Source organism: Bufo gargarizans, chromosome 8 (assembly GCF_014858855.1).
Source record: "Bufo gargarizans isolate SCDJY-AF-19 chromosome 8, ASM1485885v1, whole genome shotgun sequence".
NCBI lineage: Eukaryota > Metazoa > Chordata > Amphibia > Anura > Bufonidae > Bufo > Bufo gargarizans.
In genome coordinates, this window is record NC_058087.1 from 129,510,182 (window position 1) to 129,528,379 (window position 18,198).

An 18,198-nucleotide genomic window follows, 5' to 3' on the forward strand; every position below is an offset into this window, starting at 1 on the left:
TATGATATTAGAATGTGTAACACTTACGCATCACTTCGCCGTCAGCCTTACAAACCCGGACTGTCATTGCTTGACCAAATTCAAGTGCAATTTGGGAATTTATTTCTTCTAATGTAACCTGCATGAATGGAGAAATCAAACACCAGTAAGTACACTGGATAATGTAAAATAATATATCACCACACATTTTTTCTAATCCCACACATCGCCTTTAAAGGGGTTTTTCCAGTTTTTGGATACATAGAGGTCATCAATACCAGATCGGTGGACGTTTGACACCCTGCACTCCCACCGCTCTGCTGTTTTGAGCAGCCCAGAAGTGGAATAATAACAGTGGATAAAGCCAGAAGCAGGTTCCAGCCATTCACTAGAAAGCAGTATACCGCCACATCTATGCTTCTACTAGGTCCATCTACGGTCATGTTTCTGGAGGCTGCTAAAACCAGCTGACTGGGAAGGGGGGGGGGGGGGGTGCCGGGTTTTGGACTTCCACCGATCTGATATTACTGACATTTCTGGAGGAACCAAAAGCTGCACAATCTCTTAAGGCCTCTTTCACGCAAACGATTTTTCAGTCAGGGTGCAATGCGTGAAGCACCCAGTCTGAAAGGGGTTCTACTGGCTTTTAATATTGATGACCTACCCTCAGGATAGCAGTGAAACATAGGTAGAAAGAAGCAGCACCACATGATGCAACAGCCTCACCATTGACCCACAATCCAGCAGGCCATGAGATAAGCGAAAAACAAGATTGGCACCGGCAGCATCTCACATCATCCGAATTTTATTGCGACCTCAAGACATAGTACAACAAATACAGCAACGTTTCGGCTGATACTCAGCCTTTGTCAAGCCTAATGACAGCATCACAATCACACATATATATACACCACATATAAAAACACACACCCTCACAATCACCAATAATCATCGCTGGTCATGTCATTTACCAATCGCCATCTCCTATGTATTAGCCTAATAGGTTATTACCTTTCACCTGATCTCGAGCATGGTGTGGCGGTATTAGCTATGTCGGCGTTGCCACATGTGATGTGCGCAAATGCGCACAGCTGCACTTACTTAATAGGGTGTATCCCTGTATCCACAATCACATCATGACGCACGCGGTCATGTGATGCGCCCACTGACGTCATCAAGATGCGCAACTGCGCGTCCGATGACCATAGCACGTAATCAGCGCTCATGCACGGCGTCATTACAGCGCAGCATCCACAGTGTCATGGTAACGGGACGCATCCTAAATATAATAATTCAAAGAGAATCATTGACCCAGCTATATCAGGATGGATCCATTTGGATCGACAAACCTGTAGATCGCATGGAGCAACTCCAATTATCACAGCTGAAAGAACCGCCTAGTCTACATGGTCATATAGCATTTGATACATACAACAAATTATTTACATCAACGGCATTATCAGGGCCATCAATACATTGTACACATCCCCTATTCGCGGAGTATGACACACCAGATCAATTAAAAGGCCTATGATCACCTCAGGGAGCAGGGGATGAATCATCAAAAATTTACATGTAACATTATAAAAACAAGATGTCCCAATATCCAAGGGACATACTACAAACTTATCTCAATCAATGGAGGTGACGTTAAATTCTATATTAAGGCCAAATGGTTGTAGAGACCTAAGGGTGTGAATCCATTTTAGTTCCTTTCTTCTCAGGATTCTCTTTCTGTCCCCACCCCGTCTCAAATATCCTACACTATCAATAGCACGAAACCTTAATTGATTTATGGAATGATTATGTTCAATGAAATGTTTTGCAACCGGTTTATCCAATGCACCCTTTCTTATTGTACTTTTGTGTTTATTAATTCTTTCTCTCAATTCCATCGTGGTCTCACCCACGTAGATCAAGCTGCATGGGCACTGTATCATGTATACCACATCCGTGGATCTACATGTATAGTGTCCGCTAATTTTGAACAATTTACCACTATATGGGTGCGCAAAACCATCGCCTTTCATGATGCCACTACAGTTGCAACATGAAAGGCAAGGGAAATTGCCACCTCTCAATGGTGCCAACCTCTTCTGTCTTTCTACATCTTTATCCCCTACATCTGCTTTGACAATTTTATCGCGTAGGTTCGGACTTCTCTTATAAGCCATCATTGGGGGAGCCGTAAATTCAATAACATTAGGTAATCCTTTATGCAGAATTTGCCATTCTTGTCTAAGAATGGCGGCAATATTTCCACTATCTCCCCCATAAATGGACACAAAGGGAATCCGAGATACCTCTTGCTTATGGGACCTCCTTGTAAAGGTAGAACCACGATCGGTAGTCACAATTTTCTGTCTAGTGCGTTGGATCAATTTTTTAGGATACTCTCTATTACTGAACTTCCTACACATTTCCTCCACTCTATACTCAAACTGATCTTCATCAGATACAATACGTCGTACCCTAAGCAGCTGACTCCATGGCTACTATCATACATCAACAAAGTATTTTTATCTGTGGGTTTTTGGAACAGATCAGTTTTGATCTTCCCCTCCTGAACCAGGATTCAGACATCGAGGAACTGCAGCTCACTGACAAATTGTGTCACCGTGAACTGCAGGCCCCGGACCCCAGAATTCAGGTGTACATGAAATTCATCAAGTTCCGATGTGGTACCCGTCCAGATTAAAAATATGTCGTTGATGTAGCGCCACCAGCACAGAACTCTCTCAGCAAATCTGGAGCGATATACCAGCCGATCCTCGACCTCCGCCATAAAGATGTTTGCGTAGGTGGGGGCCACATTCGACCCCATGGCCACACCCTGCTTTTGCTGGTAGAAGGTGTCCCCAAAGAGGAAATAATTCCTCCTCAGGACCACCTCCAGGAGGGCGAGGATCAGCCGGCGAGCCCCAAGAGAGAGATCTGTGCTGGCCAGGGCCACATCGACGACATTAAGACCATATGTGTGGTCAATGGACGTATAGAGTGATACAACATCTAAACTGACCAACACATAACTATCTGGCATTTTAAGCAAACTCAGTTTGGTTAGGAAATGACTAGTATCCCTGATATAGGAGGGGGTCGTGGTTGCATGGATCCATAGGATTTTGTCCAGAAAGATAGAGACAGTATTAAAGATGGAACCCCTGCCCTACACGATTGGACGGCCAGGGGGATCCACTAAACTCTTGTGGATCTTCGGTAATACGTATATCACAGGGGTGATCGGATGGCCTACACGCAAATAACTGTTCAAATCATCCTCGATGATTCCTTTACTCAAGGCCTCATCCAATATCACCCCTATGATATCCGCTATATCCCATTTGGGATCCTTAGGTAATATCTCATATACTTCACCGTCTCCTACCTGTCTGGAAATTTCCTCAACATATTTATGAGTATCCAGCAATGATTATTGGTGATTGTGAGGGTGTGTGTTTTTATATGTGGGGTATATATATATATGTGTAATTGTGATGATGTCATTAGGCTTGACAAAGGCTGAGTATCAGCCGAAACCTTGCTGTATTTGTTGTACTATGTCTTGAGGTCGCAATAAAATTCGGATGATGTGAGATGCTGCCGGTGCCAATCTTGTTTTTCGCTACCCTCAGGATAGGTCATCAATATAAGATCGGCGGGATCTGATACCCGGCACTCCCGCCGATCAGCTGTATGAGGAGACAGAGCGCGCAGTGCGCACAAGCTTTCTCTCTTCGTGCTCACCACTGCTGTCTATGGCAAAACAGCAGCGAGCAGGAAGAGAGAAAGGAGACAACAACGTCTCCTCACACAGCTGATCGGTGGAGGTGCCATTTGTCGGACCCCCGCTGATCTGATATAAAAGCCCAAAGAACCCCTTGAATCCCGATCCTCTCATTTCAATGAGTCTGTGCTCATGAGCATCGCTTTTCAAGCACCAATTCTGCGTTCAGGAAACATCGCAGCATGTTTTATATTCTGTGGTTTTCACGCAGCTCTGGCTCCATACAACCGAATGGGGCTTCAGTGAAAAACGCACTGCATCGGGATGCAATGTGTTTTTCAATCATGGTTGGTAGATGTAGATAGTTATTCTCATTTTTTTAAGCGCATCAAAAACCGATCAAAAGCTGACCCACATGGGAAAAAACTTTAACACTGAACGTAATCGCAGACAAAACCATCAGTTTTTTCCTGAACAGATCCTGACACAATCCGTATTGCTTGCCATTCTTAGCTAGGGGGACCGCTGCAGTCTCCAGTAGCTCTACACTGGTTCTATAATGATATATGCAGCACCCATAGAGCGGACACATGGGAAGGAGCACATTGTAAGAGATTGTTCTGTCATCTGGTTGCAATTCCTTGGGCTATGTTCACACTGCACTCAGAGGTCTGCAGATTCAGGAAGAATAACGTCACATGAAGAGATGTTATTCCCATCCAAAGATGGAAACCAGAACAGAGCCCACTGTAAGTGAATAGGATCCACTGGGCATGGGTGGTAATGTCATGAATTGATCCAACTGTGTATCAAGGTTTGCGTTAACATAGGAAATCGCAATACCAATGTGAACAGAGCCTTACCTGTATGGGCAGGTCACATAATAATGGGTCCTGGACTAACATTGCAAGTCCTTCCTGGAATATGTCTATGACTTCTGCATGTGGCAGCTCCTCCTCCACATCTTCTTCTTTAATTGCATCTCCTGGCTGGTCCAAATCAGTCTCATATTTCACTTTCAGATCCATTTCCTAAAAACGAACAGTGAAGGAAAAGATCAAATTATTGATTATTTAGGAAGAGGACAGGGACAACAAATAAGCAGAACCTTGAAAAGCCAGCCAATGTCATGACTAGAGATGAGTGAATCGAATCCGAATTTCCTCACGCTTCATGGTAACGAATCATATTTTTTCCTAAAATGGCTGCGGAACGTGTGAGGACATAGAGCAAGGAACTCTGGGAACGCAGGATCACCCATAATGTCATGCATGCAGCCAATCAGCATCCAGCCAGCCCTGTGGTGTTACAGCCGTATAAATAGCCTCAGCCATTTTCCAGTGTACTTAGTGCAGGGAGAGACGTCAGCAGGCGCTAGGGACAGTGCTAGGAAAGACTTCATTGTGCTAAAGAAACAATTTACAAGTTCAGGGAAAGATTATTCAAGGTGTAGGGAAAGGATAGGAAGGAATCGTTCCATAGCATTTATGTAGAACAGGGTTCAGCATGGGAGGTGTAAGAAGGTACAAGGAATCATCGTGGATGATAGGTGCATGTATGTTCCACGATCACTCAGAAACGCAACCATCGATTTCAACGAAACTTGGTATACACATCCCTTGCTACCTGGAAAGAAATCTTGTGGGGGTCATACGCCCCTACACAGCAGCTGCATGGAGTTTGTATGCTCCAAATGTTTTTGCTACACACATATTGTTCTGTAAATCAAAAACTCATCGATCAATTTCTACTAAACTTGCTACACATATCACTTACTATCTGGGAAAGAATACTGTGGAGGTAACAGGCCGGTACACATTGAGTTTCTGTCTGTCCGTTCTTTATGAACGACCAAACGACTGGACCGATCTTCACCAAATTTGGACACAGGTACATCAGGTGTCCGGGAAGGTTTTAGACCGGGTCTCAGCTCTCTAGGACTTACCTGCATTAACCAACACAAGCCTGCAAGTCTTTCTCTTCATATCCCAACTGCCATACACACGGTCATATGTCCCTTATCAGCCAATAGAAGCTCACAGGTCCTTGGTCTCCACATACACACAGTTTTACTCCAGGTTTCCATAACAACCCAGCCATTTTTCTTCACTGCTGTAGGTCAGTTTTAGGCTAGGGCTACACAACGACAATAAGCATGACACCTAGGGCACGACTACACTGCTACATGTGTCGCGTGACAATTTTTATAATGATAGACTATGGTGTTGCACTGCGACATGTGAAAAGCTGCAACTGCGACAGTAGCAGAAAAATCCATCTTGGATGGATTTTTTGAAACTGTCGTGTCACAGTATGTTACATATCGCAGTGCGACACTATGGCCTATCATCATAAAAATTGTTGAGACAAAATGTAGCGCGACACATGTCGTTGTGTAGCCCTAGCATTAAAGAGGCAGGGCGCTGTGGAGGTCACTGTTAAAGTAGCGGGCACTGTGGAGGTCATTGATAAAGAGGCGTTCACTGTAGAGGTCACCGTTAAGGGGGCAGGGTACTGTGAGGTCACTGTTAAGGCAGCAGTGTACTGAGGAGGTTACTGTTAAGGGGTCGGGCCCCTAAGGAGGTCACTGTCAAGGTAGTGGGGTGCTGTGAAACTCACTGTTAAAGGGGTGCATTGCTGTGAAGGTCAAAGTTAAGGGGATGGGCTGCTGTGAAGGTCCCATTTTAAAGTGGCAGAACGCTGGGGGGGTCAGTGTTAAGGGGTGGAGGACTGTGGAGTTCACTGTTAAAGGGGCGGGTGCTGTAGAGGTCACTGTTATGGGGGATACTGTCTATATCTTTTAACGACACACACACAGACATTAAATGTAATAGATGAAATATACCCATGCGAAGCCGGGTCCTTCTGCTAGTATGTTCAGCAGTGCAGTTATATATTTTCTAAAGCCCTTTTTGTCGTGTATTAGTGTAAAATATAAAAATATAGTTGCCGTTCAGCGGTGCAGTTATATGTTCTAAAGCCCTTTTATCATGTATTAGTGGCAGAAAAAAGTATTTGCAGTTGTGGGGTGAAGTGAGAAAATGACAGCACTTTTTTGGGGCGTTTTAATTTTCTTTTTATTTATTTATCTGAACTAACAGTATGTCAGACAGAGAAGTGCCAGGCCCTGAACAGGGGAGTGGCAGAAGCCTAAATGTTTCTGGCGCAGGCAGAGGTAAGCAGAGTAAGGGGGCGCGGCAGCAGGAGTCGCAGTGAGAGGCCTGAGTTCACGGTGTCATCTGGCGGTCGTGTCTTGACCAGCAACCCAGCAGTTCTTGAATGGTTGAATCTGTCATCTACTTCGTCCCAAGTGACATCAGACACCCCCAGCCAAGAGTCGGTGGGTTCGTCAGACACAACCATTAGTTGGCATGGCCTGGGAGCAGGCCTTGTGCCCTCACCTGTCCTCAACCTGCCTCTGGCCTTTTCTGATCCCTCAGCCAGAGAAGTATTGAATGCTGTGGGCTCAGGGGCTGCGAGGCTATACAGTGAGGATGAGCTACTAGAGGACAGTCAGCAGCTACTGGCCAGCCAAGATGTGGAGGAGACATCCACTGCTTCCTCCGGTAGGTGGGCAAATAGTGATGAGGAAAGTGGCGTGGGAGCTGGTGTTGCGAGGCTCCTGACCCAGAGATCGTTGAGGAGGACATCAGTGACGTGCAGACAGTACCCGATGATGATGATGTAGCTGATCGTACTTGGGAGCAGGGTGAAATAGTGGCTTCATCATCATCATCGGGAGAAGAGGGTGGCAATGGCAGCGGCGGAGCCAGCAAGTCGCTAGTGTGGCCGGGAGTCAGCAGGGGGAGGTAGGTAGCTAAACGTGCCCGGGTTCGCAGGAGCCTAGCTGCCTGGAAAATAGTGATGCACGAGTTCACGGAAGCAGCGGCGGCAGCAGTCAGTTAGTGCATAGTGTTAGGGGTAAAATCACCTACTCGGCGGTGTGGCAGTTTTTTGTTAAGCCCCGGAAGAGGTGAACATGGCCATATGTAGAATTTGTGGGCAGAAGGTGAAGCGTGGCCAGGTGCCAATGTTGGCACCACGGCCCTGCTTCAACATATGCAGCATCACCATAAAGTGGCCTGGGAGAACAGTGGCTCCGATGTGGTGGTCCAGCCTGCCTGCAGCAACCGCTGCATCACCAAGTGGCACGCACCCGGTTTCAGGCAGTCAAGGCTCCACAACCTCAGCCGAAGGGAGCTGTCTGTCCTTCCCATCATCTGCTGGTCCTGATGCTCCTGCTCCTCCTAGTCAGTCATTCCGTCAGCAAACGATCACCGAATTGATTGCTAAGAGACAACAGTATTCGTGCACTCATCCAATGGCGCAGAAGCTGAATGTGCTCCTGTCCAAGTTGCTGGTGCTGCAGTCCCTCCCTTTCCAAATGGTGGACTCTGCATCTTTCAGAGAACTGATGGCCTGTGCCGAGCCGAGATGGAGAGTGCCAAGCCGTCTTTTTTTTTTTTGAAAAAAAGGCAGTACCAGCCCTGCACACACAAAGTGCACGGCAGCGCCGACGTGTGGAGCTGTCTGGAGTTGTGTAGTCAGTTGGCCACTTCCCAATCTGCCCCATCGTCCATCCTCTCGCACCCCTGACCGGGGGGGCCCTCAGCGCTCACGTTCCTCTGCCATGGCTGCTAGCAGAGTTTGCCCTGGAAAAGCTGTCCTGCCCGGCCAGTAGTATGGCATCAGAGTGGGTGTTTAGTGCGGCGGGGGCCATAGTTACCCCAAGAAGAATTTGCCTGTCCACCCAAAATGTGGAGAGACTGACCTTTGTCAAGATGAAGGCGTGGATCAGCCAGGATTTCCACCTACCAATGCCTGATGCATCAGACTAGATCAGTGATGGAGAACCTTTTACAGACTAAGTGCCGAAACTGCAACCCAAAACCCACTTATTTATCGCAAAGTGCCAACATGGCAATTTAACCTGAATACCAATACAGTATATCTTCCATGTACTTTATCATTTATCTATAATAGCCTGCCTACATTCAGGGTGCTGCCTGTGCCGTTCATAGTGCGCCCTGCGCTGATGAATGGTAGGAAAAGTCTAAGGCATACTGGTACACCATAGACTCTTTACAGGGTGTGGGTGCCCACAGAGAGGGCTCCGAGTGCCACCTCTGGCACCAGTGCCATAGGTTCGCCACCACTGGACTAGATCATGCATGGTGCCACACCAACACTTTGACAAAAGATATACTTAATAATACATAGCAAGCTGTATATTAATCATGCAATTTAATTTATTTCTATACAATGTACAAAAGAATCCCAGTAATTATTACGATAAAAACTAATAAAATAACACATAAAATAATGAGACCATATATAGTCACAGTCCTTCTATTGTTGCTTAGTGCGGAGCTCACACACTTTTCCACATTCATTGACTGCAGCAGCAAGTCTATCGGCATTTGCAAGTATCGAATTATAATGTTCTCACTTTGCTCGATACGAGTCTTGTAATCGCCACTCTTTAGATTAGATCCACACAAAGTATGCTGTAATTATTGGATGTCCTTTACAGTCATTTATCGAACAATGCATTCAGCAAACAATTCAGTTATTACATATTTTCACTCATGATTTATAGAGTTATCTGCTTACCAGAAATCACTGTGTTCATTGATGATCGTTACATACGTGACTTCAGTTAGGTGTAGACCATGCGTCTTTCTCACCGCTTGGTCGCGTACTTCGTGTGTGCGCTGGTGCCAGCACCTCCTCCAGCGCATGCGAGTTAGCGGCTGTACAACGCTGGCTGCGTTCTTTCTCTGTGTGGCTGATTTCTTATAATTGATGTTTGCGTTCTCAGATCACCAGACGCGTTTCGAAACAGCCTACTTTGTGTGAATCTAATCTAAAGAGTGGCGATTACAAGACTCTGTAACAGCACCAACTTGTTACAAATTTAGCCACAAATAGTCTCATATTGAGCAAAGTGAGAACATTATAATAAGACACTTGCAAACGCCGATAGACTTGCTGCGGTAGTCAATAAATGTGGAATAGTGTGTGAGCTCTGCACTAAGCAACAATAGAAGGACTGTGACTATATATGGTCTCATTATTTTATGTGCTATTTTATTAGTTTTTATTGCAATAATTACTTGGATCCTTTTGTACATTGTATAGAAATAAATTGAATTGCATGATTAATATACAACCGGCTATGTATTATTAAGTATATCTAGCAGCTAAGTGGTATAGCAAGCCGAGCTATATACCAGGAAGATATCCTACTGTTATTGTGACTTTGACAAAAGAGACCAGTTACTTCTGGCTACCTGCCTCAGCTACTATTCTGATGCTGCCACCCGCCTGATGCCACACATCTGATGCCAAGCGCTCCTTCTTTCACCCACCATCTTCAGCTGGTACTCGTATTGCCACCCACCTTCCTACTCTGTCACCGGGTCACTCTGTGGTCTCCTTATGCTGCTGCCACCTCCACACTATGTCACCTTGCCACTCTGTGGTCCCCTGATGCTGCTGTCACCTCTACATCTATGTCACTATGCTCCCTGGCCGGTCACAGACAGCGCAGCAGCCAGCAGGTAAGTATGATGCTTCTACTATTGCTAAGTAACCATGGCAACCAGGACTGCAGTAGAGTCCTGGGTGCCATGGTTACCGATTGGAGACCCAGCAATTAAACTGGGACTCCGATCGGAACTCCGCTGCCACCAATGATCGGGGGAGGGGGGGGAGGCCGCACACTGGCCACCAATGTTATTAATACAATAGAGGGAGGGAGGGGGGGGCGCACACTGTGCCACCGATGTTATTAATACAATAGAGGGAGGGGGGGGGGCCGGCGCACACTGGCCACCAACGTATTACTACAATAGAGGGAGGGAGGGGGCCGCACTGGCCATCAATGATATTCAAACTGGGGAGGGAGGGGGGTCTGCCCCCTGCTGCCTGGTAGCCCTGATCTCTTACAGGGGGCTATGATACGCACAATTAACCCCTTCAGGTGCGGCACCTGAGGTGTTAATTATGCTGATCACGGCCCCCTGTAAGAGATCGGGCTACCAGGCAGCAGGGGGCAGACTGCTGCCTGGTGCTGCCAGGCAGCAGTCATGTACACAGTTTGTAGTATATTCACCATGGGAACGCCTCTGTGTTAGAATATACTGTCGGATATGAGTTTTCACGATGTAACTCAAATCCGATGGTATATTCTAACATAGAGGCGTTCCCATGGTGATGGGGACGCTTCAAGTTAAAATATACTATCGGATTGGAGAAAACTCCGATCTTATAATAGGGACTCCTGACTTTACATTGAAAGTCAATGGGGGACGGATCCGTTTGCAATTGCACCATATTGTGTCAACGTCAAACGGATCCGTCCCCATTGACTTGCATTGTAATTCAGGACGGATTCGTTTGGCTCTGCACGGCCAGGCGGACACCAAAACGTATTTTGTATATGTCCGTGGATCCTCCAAAAATCAAGGAAGACCCACGGACGAAAAAACGGTCACAGGATCATGGACCAACGGAACCCCGTTTTGCGGACAGTGAAAAAATACTGTCATGTGCATGAGGCCTAAGGCTGAGTTCATACTTGAGTTATTTGGTCAGTTTTGGCCCTGTGACTGCCCAAATAAGTGAAGTGTGCAGTGATTCTAAGGCTGGGTTCACACCTGAGCGTTTTACAGCGCGTTCCTACACTTGTTGCTGTAAAACGCTCAACAAGGAGAAACCAATGCTTCCCTATCGGCATGGTTCTCACCTGGGCGTTTTACAGCGCGTACGATCGCGCTGTAAAACGCCCAACGCCCCAAGAAGTACATGAGCTTCTTTGGGGCGTCTTGTCGCGCGTTCCCGTACATAGACTTTTGGGAACGCGTGACAAATGGGCGTTCGCTTGTCTCTGTATGCGCGATTGCAAACGCCGGTACAATCGCGCATACAGAGCGCTCCTTTCAGAACGCTCAGGTGTGAACCCAGCGTAAGAGCGACGCCTGTTATCTGCATGTCATACTGACACAGTATTATTTCACTACCACAGCACACTCCCTATGCGTGTTTCTGCAAGGCACAGTGTTCTACGCCAATATAAAGGCTCTGTGCAGACAGGAATAAGCCAGTTTTTAACGCGATTACGCCTCAAATAAATTCAGATCGAAGCAAATTTTTTCAAAGAATTCAGCGAAGCAGACAAATCGAATTTTTGAGAAATTTTCTCATCTCTAGTCATGAACACCAGGGCTTCCAGAAGATATGGAGATTCAATGACTGGTAAAGCTAGGTTCATAGATGCAGCACTTTTAAGAGGCACAGAAACAGAAAAACTACGGAAAAAAACTGCAGCGAGAAAAACAACATGAAAAAAACTGCAGCGCTAGATCCAGCATACGCTGAACACCAGCGGTGCCCAACAGTCCCTACTGACTATAATGGGTGCCGTTGGGTTTACATTCTGGCGCTCCATCATTCCGCTGGACAATATATTGCTGCATCAGCTTTATTCTGTCCTGCTTTTTATCTGGAATCTGCAACAGAAGCCCTAATGTAACCTTGAATCTGCACACTAAGGGCCCCCTAGTATTGTTTACCAGACCTGCCAGATCTAATGTTCCGTCTTCCTAATGTGCACCATTTAAAGGGACATTCCAATCTCAAGCATTTACGGCATATCTACATCCATCACCCACAGGTATCTCTAGAATAGCCCCTTCCGCCTGCATGCAGCTGCTAGAGGTGGTCAGAACTAAGGAATGAGATTTGTGAAAACAGCGTAGTACAGTATGCTTGGATGCTTCTGTAGTCCTGGCCACCTCTGTCTGCCACATCCAGGTGGAAGGAGGTGCGGGGCATTCTGAGATGGGTATACCCTTTAATGGCTATATGTAGGCTGCCGCAGCCCATGTTTTCCCCTTTGCCAGCCACTTATAGGCCGTGTACTTGATTTGGAGACTTTTTCTCAGGACACAGGTGGAAATGTTCCTTGTGGTGTTCATCAAAGTACTCTTAGACAATCCCTGATGGTCACCATCCTATGCCTTGTGGAGGGACCACCGTTCTACAGAAAGGGTCCCTAAGGTTGAAGGGGTTTTCTGGGATTTTACTACTGATCGGTGGCGGTCCGACACCTAGGACGCTCGCCGATCAGCTGTTTGAGAGAGCAGCAGCTGCCTTCTTTCAGTGTACTAAGCACCATACGCTCACTTTTATGGGGCTGAGCTGCGATACCAAGCATAGCCGCTATACTATGTACCATGCTGTGCTTGGTGAGCAAGGAGAAGGTCACAGTGCTCACAGGAGCAAGGTGCCTTCTGTAACAGCTGATTGGTGGGGATCCCGGGTGTCAGACCACCACTAGGCATGAGCGAACAGGTTCGAGTTAGCTGAGAAATCCGTTATGGATTCCGCTACCACAGACTATAACTTACGGTCCATGGAGGCGGAATCCATAACGGAATGCTTAGATAACCCGAACCTTGTAGGCCAAACTTGAAAACACTAGTTTGCTCATCTCTACCCACCACCGTTCAGATACTGATGACCTGAAATCCCCTTTAAATGTAGGTCATTTCTGGCACGTGTGAATAGTCAGAATGCCCCTTTAGTGCAGTGCAGGCTGATTGGCTGAGTGTTCCTGATAATAGAAGGCTTCTTATCTTATGAGCAGCATAGTAAACATGGAAGCAATTCCACTACATGAAGTGGCTGATAACTGAGCAGTGCAGCGCAATAGACATGTTGAGGCGCTTTCAGATTTTGCCATACGGTGCAGTAACGCACATTTACAACACCCACTAACCTGCCACTACAGATTATATGTCCTTAACTGGAAACCTCCTACGATAAACTGTCCATAATACACAGCGAGCACCGGAAGCACATCCCCAAGCTGACCTACGGGCGGAAACACGTCACCACGTGAGACTGCTGACTGAAGTATTGGCGGAAGTTCCTGTTTCAGGTTGCTGTGTGAGAACATGCTGCTCTTCTGCCCAACCTGTGGCAATGTGCTGATTGTGGAGGAAGGGGCAGAAATGCTACAGGTTCGCCTGCAATACCTGCCCCTATGTGCACAATATTAATCGCAAGGTATATGGTTTATTTATGGTTTTCTGTATTGAGCTTAGTTATTTATTGACGTTAGTTATAGTCGTGTATTAATCCTAGTTGTCTTAGAGAAGCCATACAATAACTACTGTATTTCCTAGTCAGCTCTTGCTTATGGATCTGATGTTGCCTAGCAACCGTTCATGAAGCTAATAAGTGACTACTTTAGGCCCTTGTGCTTCTGGAGAACTGGATACTTCTGAACCGCCTGCATCCCTTCTACCTCAGTAGCAGGGTCAGGTGTGTCTTACACTTCGTATGTGCCTCAAGGATAATTTAGGGGTAACTTCATTTGATTATGAGGACATCCAAACTGCTTGGTTTCAAAATTAGGCTCAACCCCCACCACTAGGAATGAGCAAACTTGTGTTTTCAAGTTCAACGTTTGCGTTATCTAAGAAACCCGTTATGGATTCCGCTACCCCAGACCATAACGGAATTCTATGACTGCATGCACCACTGAAGCCTATAATAGAAGTCTATGCTGGCCATAGACGTCTATTATGATGGAATGCCTCTTGCAGGCTTCCATGGTGCATGCTGTAATAGAATTCCGTTATGGTCTGTGGTAGCGGAATCTATAACGGAATTCTTAGATGAACCAAACCTTGTACGCCGAACTTGAAAACGAAAGTTCATTCATCCCTACCCATCACCTATTTGTGAGATGTTGGATGACTGTCTCAAGACACGTTCTTAAGAATTAAGATAACACTAGCAGAGGTGCAATGCTAAGTGAACGTTAATAATTGCACCCCAGTCTGTAAAACTGACATAACCTCACCCCTTTCTCCAGGGCAAGTGCTTTCAGAAGTGATATGAGGAGGCGGAAGCAGCAAGCTTGACCTTTCAGATATTTTGTTAAAACCTCACTTTAAAATGAGCTTAGATATAAGGATTGTCGTAAAAGCAAATTCCTTATATTCTCGGAGATCCGTAGCGTTACACAAGTACATACTTGTGCTACATACAATACACAAGTGTTTGATTGCTGGGGTCCTACCATAAGAATTGTGGTCTCGAGCCCCCCATTTGAATGGGGCAACAGTAAGTGATAACATGCACGCTGTCACTGCATCCATTGAGCAGTAATCTTATGTAGTCATAGTTGTGCTTTTTCTATTAGGTAACCAGCAGAAAATACACCAAACTCAAGGAGGTTGATGATGTTCTGGGAGGCTCTGCAGCGTGGGAAAACGTGGACTCGACTGCAGGTAAGAGTTATAGTCAAATAATGTTTTCAGTATTAACCCATAATATTCAGGTTGAGTGGTCAGTGTCACTGCCTGTTCACATTGAGTCACAAATAAGTGCAAGTATAGGGTAGAATCATGGACTCCATAAGTCCTGCTGAACTTGGACCTGCAGCAGCTGTTTCATCCTCAGCTGCTCTGATGCGACCATCAATAGCAAACAATAGGGTGCAGCAATGGAAGCAGGTTCCCGTCTGGTACTAATGATGACCACATCAGAGTTCACAGGAGAGATGAAGAGTGCCTACCAAGGGACCCTCTACTGTACCCGTCCTCCCAAAAGTCTCACCAATACTTCTCTGCCAGAGTGTACTATGTAGTAACAGTAGTAATAATGTCCCTCATTTTGCCCCAAAAGTAATAATGCCTCCATAGTGCCCATACTAGTAATAATGTTCCATGTAGTCCCCCAGTAGTAATAAAACCAAACATAATGCCATCAGTAGTAATAATTCCCCCTTATATTGTGTACCAGAACAAAAAATGTCCCCGTATGTTTGCCAGTAAAAAAAAAAATCCCCCTTACAATGTGTGCTAGTACAAAAATGTTCCCTTATAATGTGTGCCAGTACAAAAAAGCCTTTGTAAGTGCCAATACAAAAAATGCTCCATTATAAGTAGAGATGAGCAAGTTTCCGCTTACGAAATTCGTTAACGCTTCGTTTGGTGGTAAAAGATGAATTGCGTTATGGACCATGGACTACTATAACGCAATTCTATGACCAAATGCATAACGAAATGCCTTTAGAGGCATTCTGTTTTTCATTCCGTCATAATAGAAGTCTATGGGCTGCAAAACAGATCCGTCCCGTTTCCGTTATGCAGGGGAGTCCTTCCCTACATAACGGAAACGGGACAGATCCGTGTTGCAGCCCATAGACTTCTATTATGACGGAATGAATATGCCTCTAAAGGTAATGTGTGCCAGTACAAAAACGCCTCTTTTTTGAGCCCCCAATATCTCCATTCTTCTTCCCCCAATTACAAAATAAGCCCCCCTCCCCAATTGTGGCCCAACAGCATGCTACCAAATAAAAATAACAAACTCGTACACTTACCTCCATTTTACTGTCAGTGATGCGGTGCAGGACACACCCCATCCGGTCTGTGCCCTGCGCTGTATGCATCCTGCCTCAGGCAGTGTGATGATGGTGACACTGGCTTCTGATAGGCTACAGGCAGAGAATAGTGATGCAGTTGAATATGCAGAGGTGAGCGCTTCCGTTTTCTATGGCCCCTTCCGCTGCCCTCCACTTGTCCCTTCCTGGTGCCACCTGAGGCAATGGCCTCGCCTCATTGGTGGTGCACCCCTGAGTACCTAGTCACATCATGGACAAAATGGAGTAGGCTATATGGGCCAAATGGTTCTTATCTGCCGACACATTCTGTTTTTTCTATGTGAGGTACAGGATGGGGTTACTTACTATTCATGTGAGGCACATGTTGAGGTCCAAATTAATAATGCCATGTGCCTCACATTAATAGTAACCCCTTCATGCACCTCCTTACATAATGGACAGCCTGGGGTTAATGTGAGGTACTTTTATGGCTTTATGATTATAATAATGTTCCATAAAAATATTACTTTAGGATTTAATTTTTTATTTTATTTAAAAAAAATAATTGTGTGGTTGTTATGTAATTTGTTGACATTCTTGTCATTTCAGAACCTTGTCCAAAATGCGAGCATCCTAGAGCTTATTTTATGCAGATTCAGACCAGATCAGCTGATGAGCCAATGACTACATTTTACAAGTGTTGCAATGCACAGTGTGGCCACCGATGGAGAGATTGATCCCTTTGTTTTGTCCATGTACTTTGTTTAATTACATTAATATTGCCGTGTGATGTTATGTAATTATTTCTTTAGATTGTGAGAATAAGAGGTTTACCGAAAGTTTAATATTGATGGTGTATCCTCAGGATAGGTCATCAATATATGATGACAGCACGGCGGCCTCCTCACCGTATACCAAGTACAGCACTGTACATTGTATAGCACCTTGGTTCTCAGGGCAGGCCCATTAACTTGAATGGGACTGAGCTCCACTTAGACCATGTAACCAATGAACGTGACATGACTGGCCTAGAAATAGGCTGCAAGCCTCATCTGAGTGTCAGTCTTTTCAAACAGCAGATTGGCAGGGGGGCTGGGAGTTGGACCCCCACCAATCAGATATCTTGAGGATGGGCCATCAATATGAAACTCCCAGATCATCCCCTTTAAGAGTCTATATTCATTTAGAAGTGTCATATCTTCAATGTTGTCCCATGAACAGATACAATAAAATATTTACAAAAATGTGAGGGGCGTACTCACTTTTGGGAAATACTGTGTGTGTGTATAATATATACAGTTGCAAGAAAAAGTATGTGAACCCTTTGGAATGATATGGATTTCTGCATAAATTGGTCATAAAATGTGATCTGATCTTCATCTAAGGCTACTTTCACACCTACGTTCGATCGGATCCGTTCTGAACGGATCCGCTCATATTAATGCAGACGGTGGCTCCGTTCAGAACGGATCCGTCTGCATTATAACTTAGAAAAATTTTCTAAGTGTCAAAGTAGCCTGAGTGGATCCGTTCAGACTTTACATTGAAAGTCAATGGGGGACGGATCCGCTTGAAGATTGAGCCATATGGTGTCACCTTCAAGCGGATCCGTCCCCATTGACTTACATTGTAAGTCGGAACGGATCCGCACGGCCAGGCGGACACCCGAACGCTGCTTGCAGCGTTCAGGTGTCCGTTCACGGAGCGGAGCGGAGGCTGAGCGCTGGCAGGCGGATGTATTCTCAGTGGATCCGCCTCCACTGAGAATGCATTAGGGCCAGACGGCTGCGTTCAGGGCCGCTTGTGAGCCCCTTCAAACGGAGCTCACGAGCGGACACCTGAACGCAGGTGTGAAAGGAGCCTAAGTCACAACAATAGACAATCACAGTCTGCTTAAACTAATAACACATAAAAGAATTAAATGGTACCATGTTTTTTTGAACACACCATGTAAACATTCACAGTGCAGGTGGAAAAAGTATGTGAACCCTTGGATTTAATAACTGGTTGAACCTCTTTTGACAGCAAAACTTCAACCAAACATTTCCTGTAGTTGCAGATAAGACGTGCACAACGGTCAGTTGTAATTCTT

At 45.7% G+C, this 18,198-nt stretch overlaps 2 protein-coding genes across 4 annotated transcripts in view; one reads left to right on the forward strand and one right to left on the reverse strand.

Annotated features, from left to right (window-relative positions):
• SNRNP25 (small nuclear ribonucleoprotein U11/U12 subunit 25) overlaps positions 1-13,774 on the reverse strand; it is a 56,745-nt gene extending 42,971 nt beyond the window's left edge. For all 3 annotated transcript variants that reach the window (XR_006391089.1, XM_044303913.1, XM_044303914.1), the window contains exons 1-3: positions 13,488-13,774; positions 4,567-4,734; positions 28-118 (exon numbers count right to left, since the gene is read on the reverse strand). Coding sequence is in view for 2 of the 3 variants with exons in the window: in XM_044303913.1 (XP_044159848.1) it covers positions 28-118; positions 4,567-4,731 (256 nt within the window). In the remaining variant the exon portion in view is untranslated. The remainder of the gene's footprint in view (positions 1-27; positions 119-4,566; positions 4,735-13,487) is intronic.
• Positions 13,651-17,355, forward strand: POLR3K (RNA polymerase III subunit K). Its single transcript, XM_044303916.1, is given in 4 exon segments — positions 13,651-13,713; positions 13,715-13,777; positions 14,922-15,009; positions 16,716-17,355. Coding segments are annotated over 4 exon segments (327 nt in total). The 5' UTR covers positions 13,651-13,665; the 3' UTR covers positions 16,844-17,355.
• The last annotated feature ends 843 nt before the right edge of the window (positions 17,356-18,198 follow it).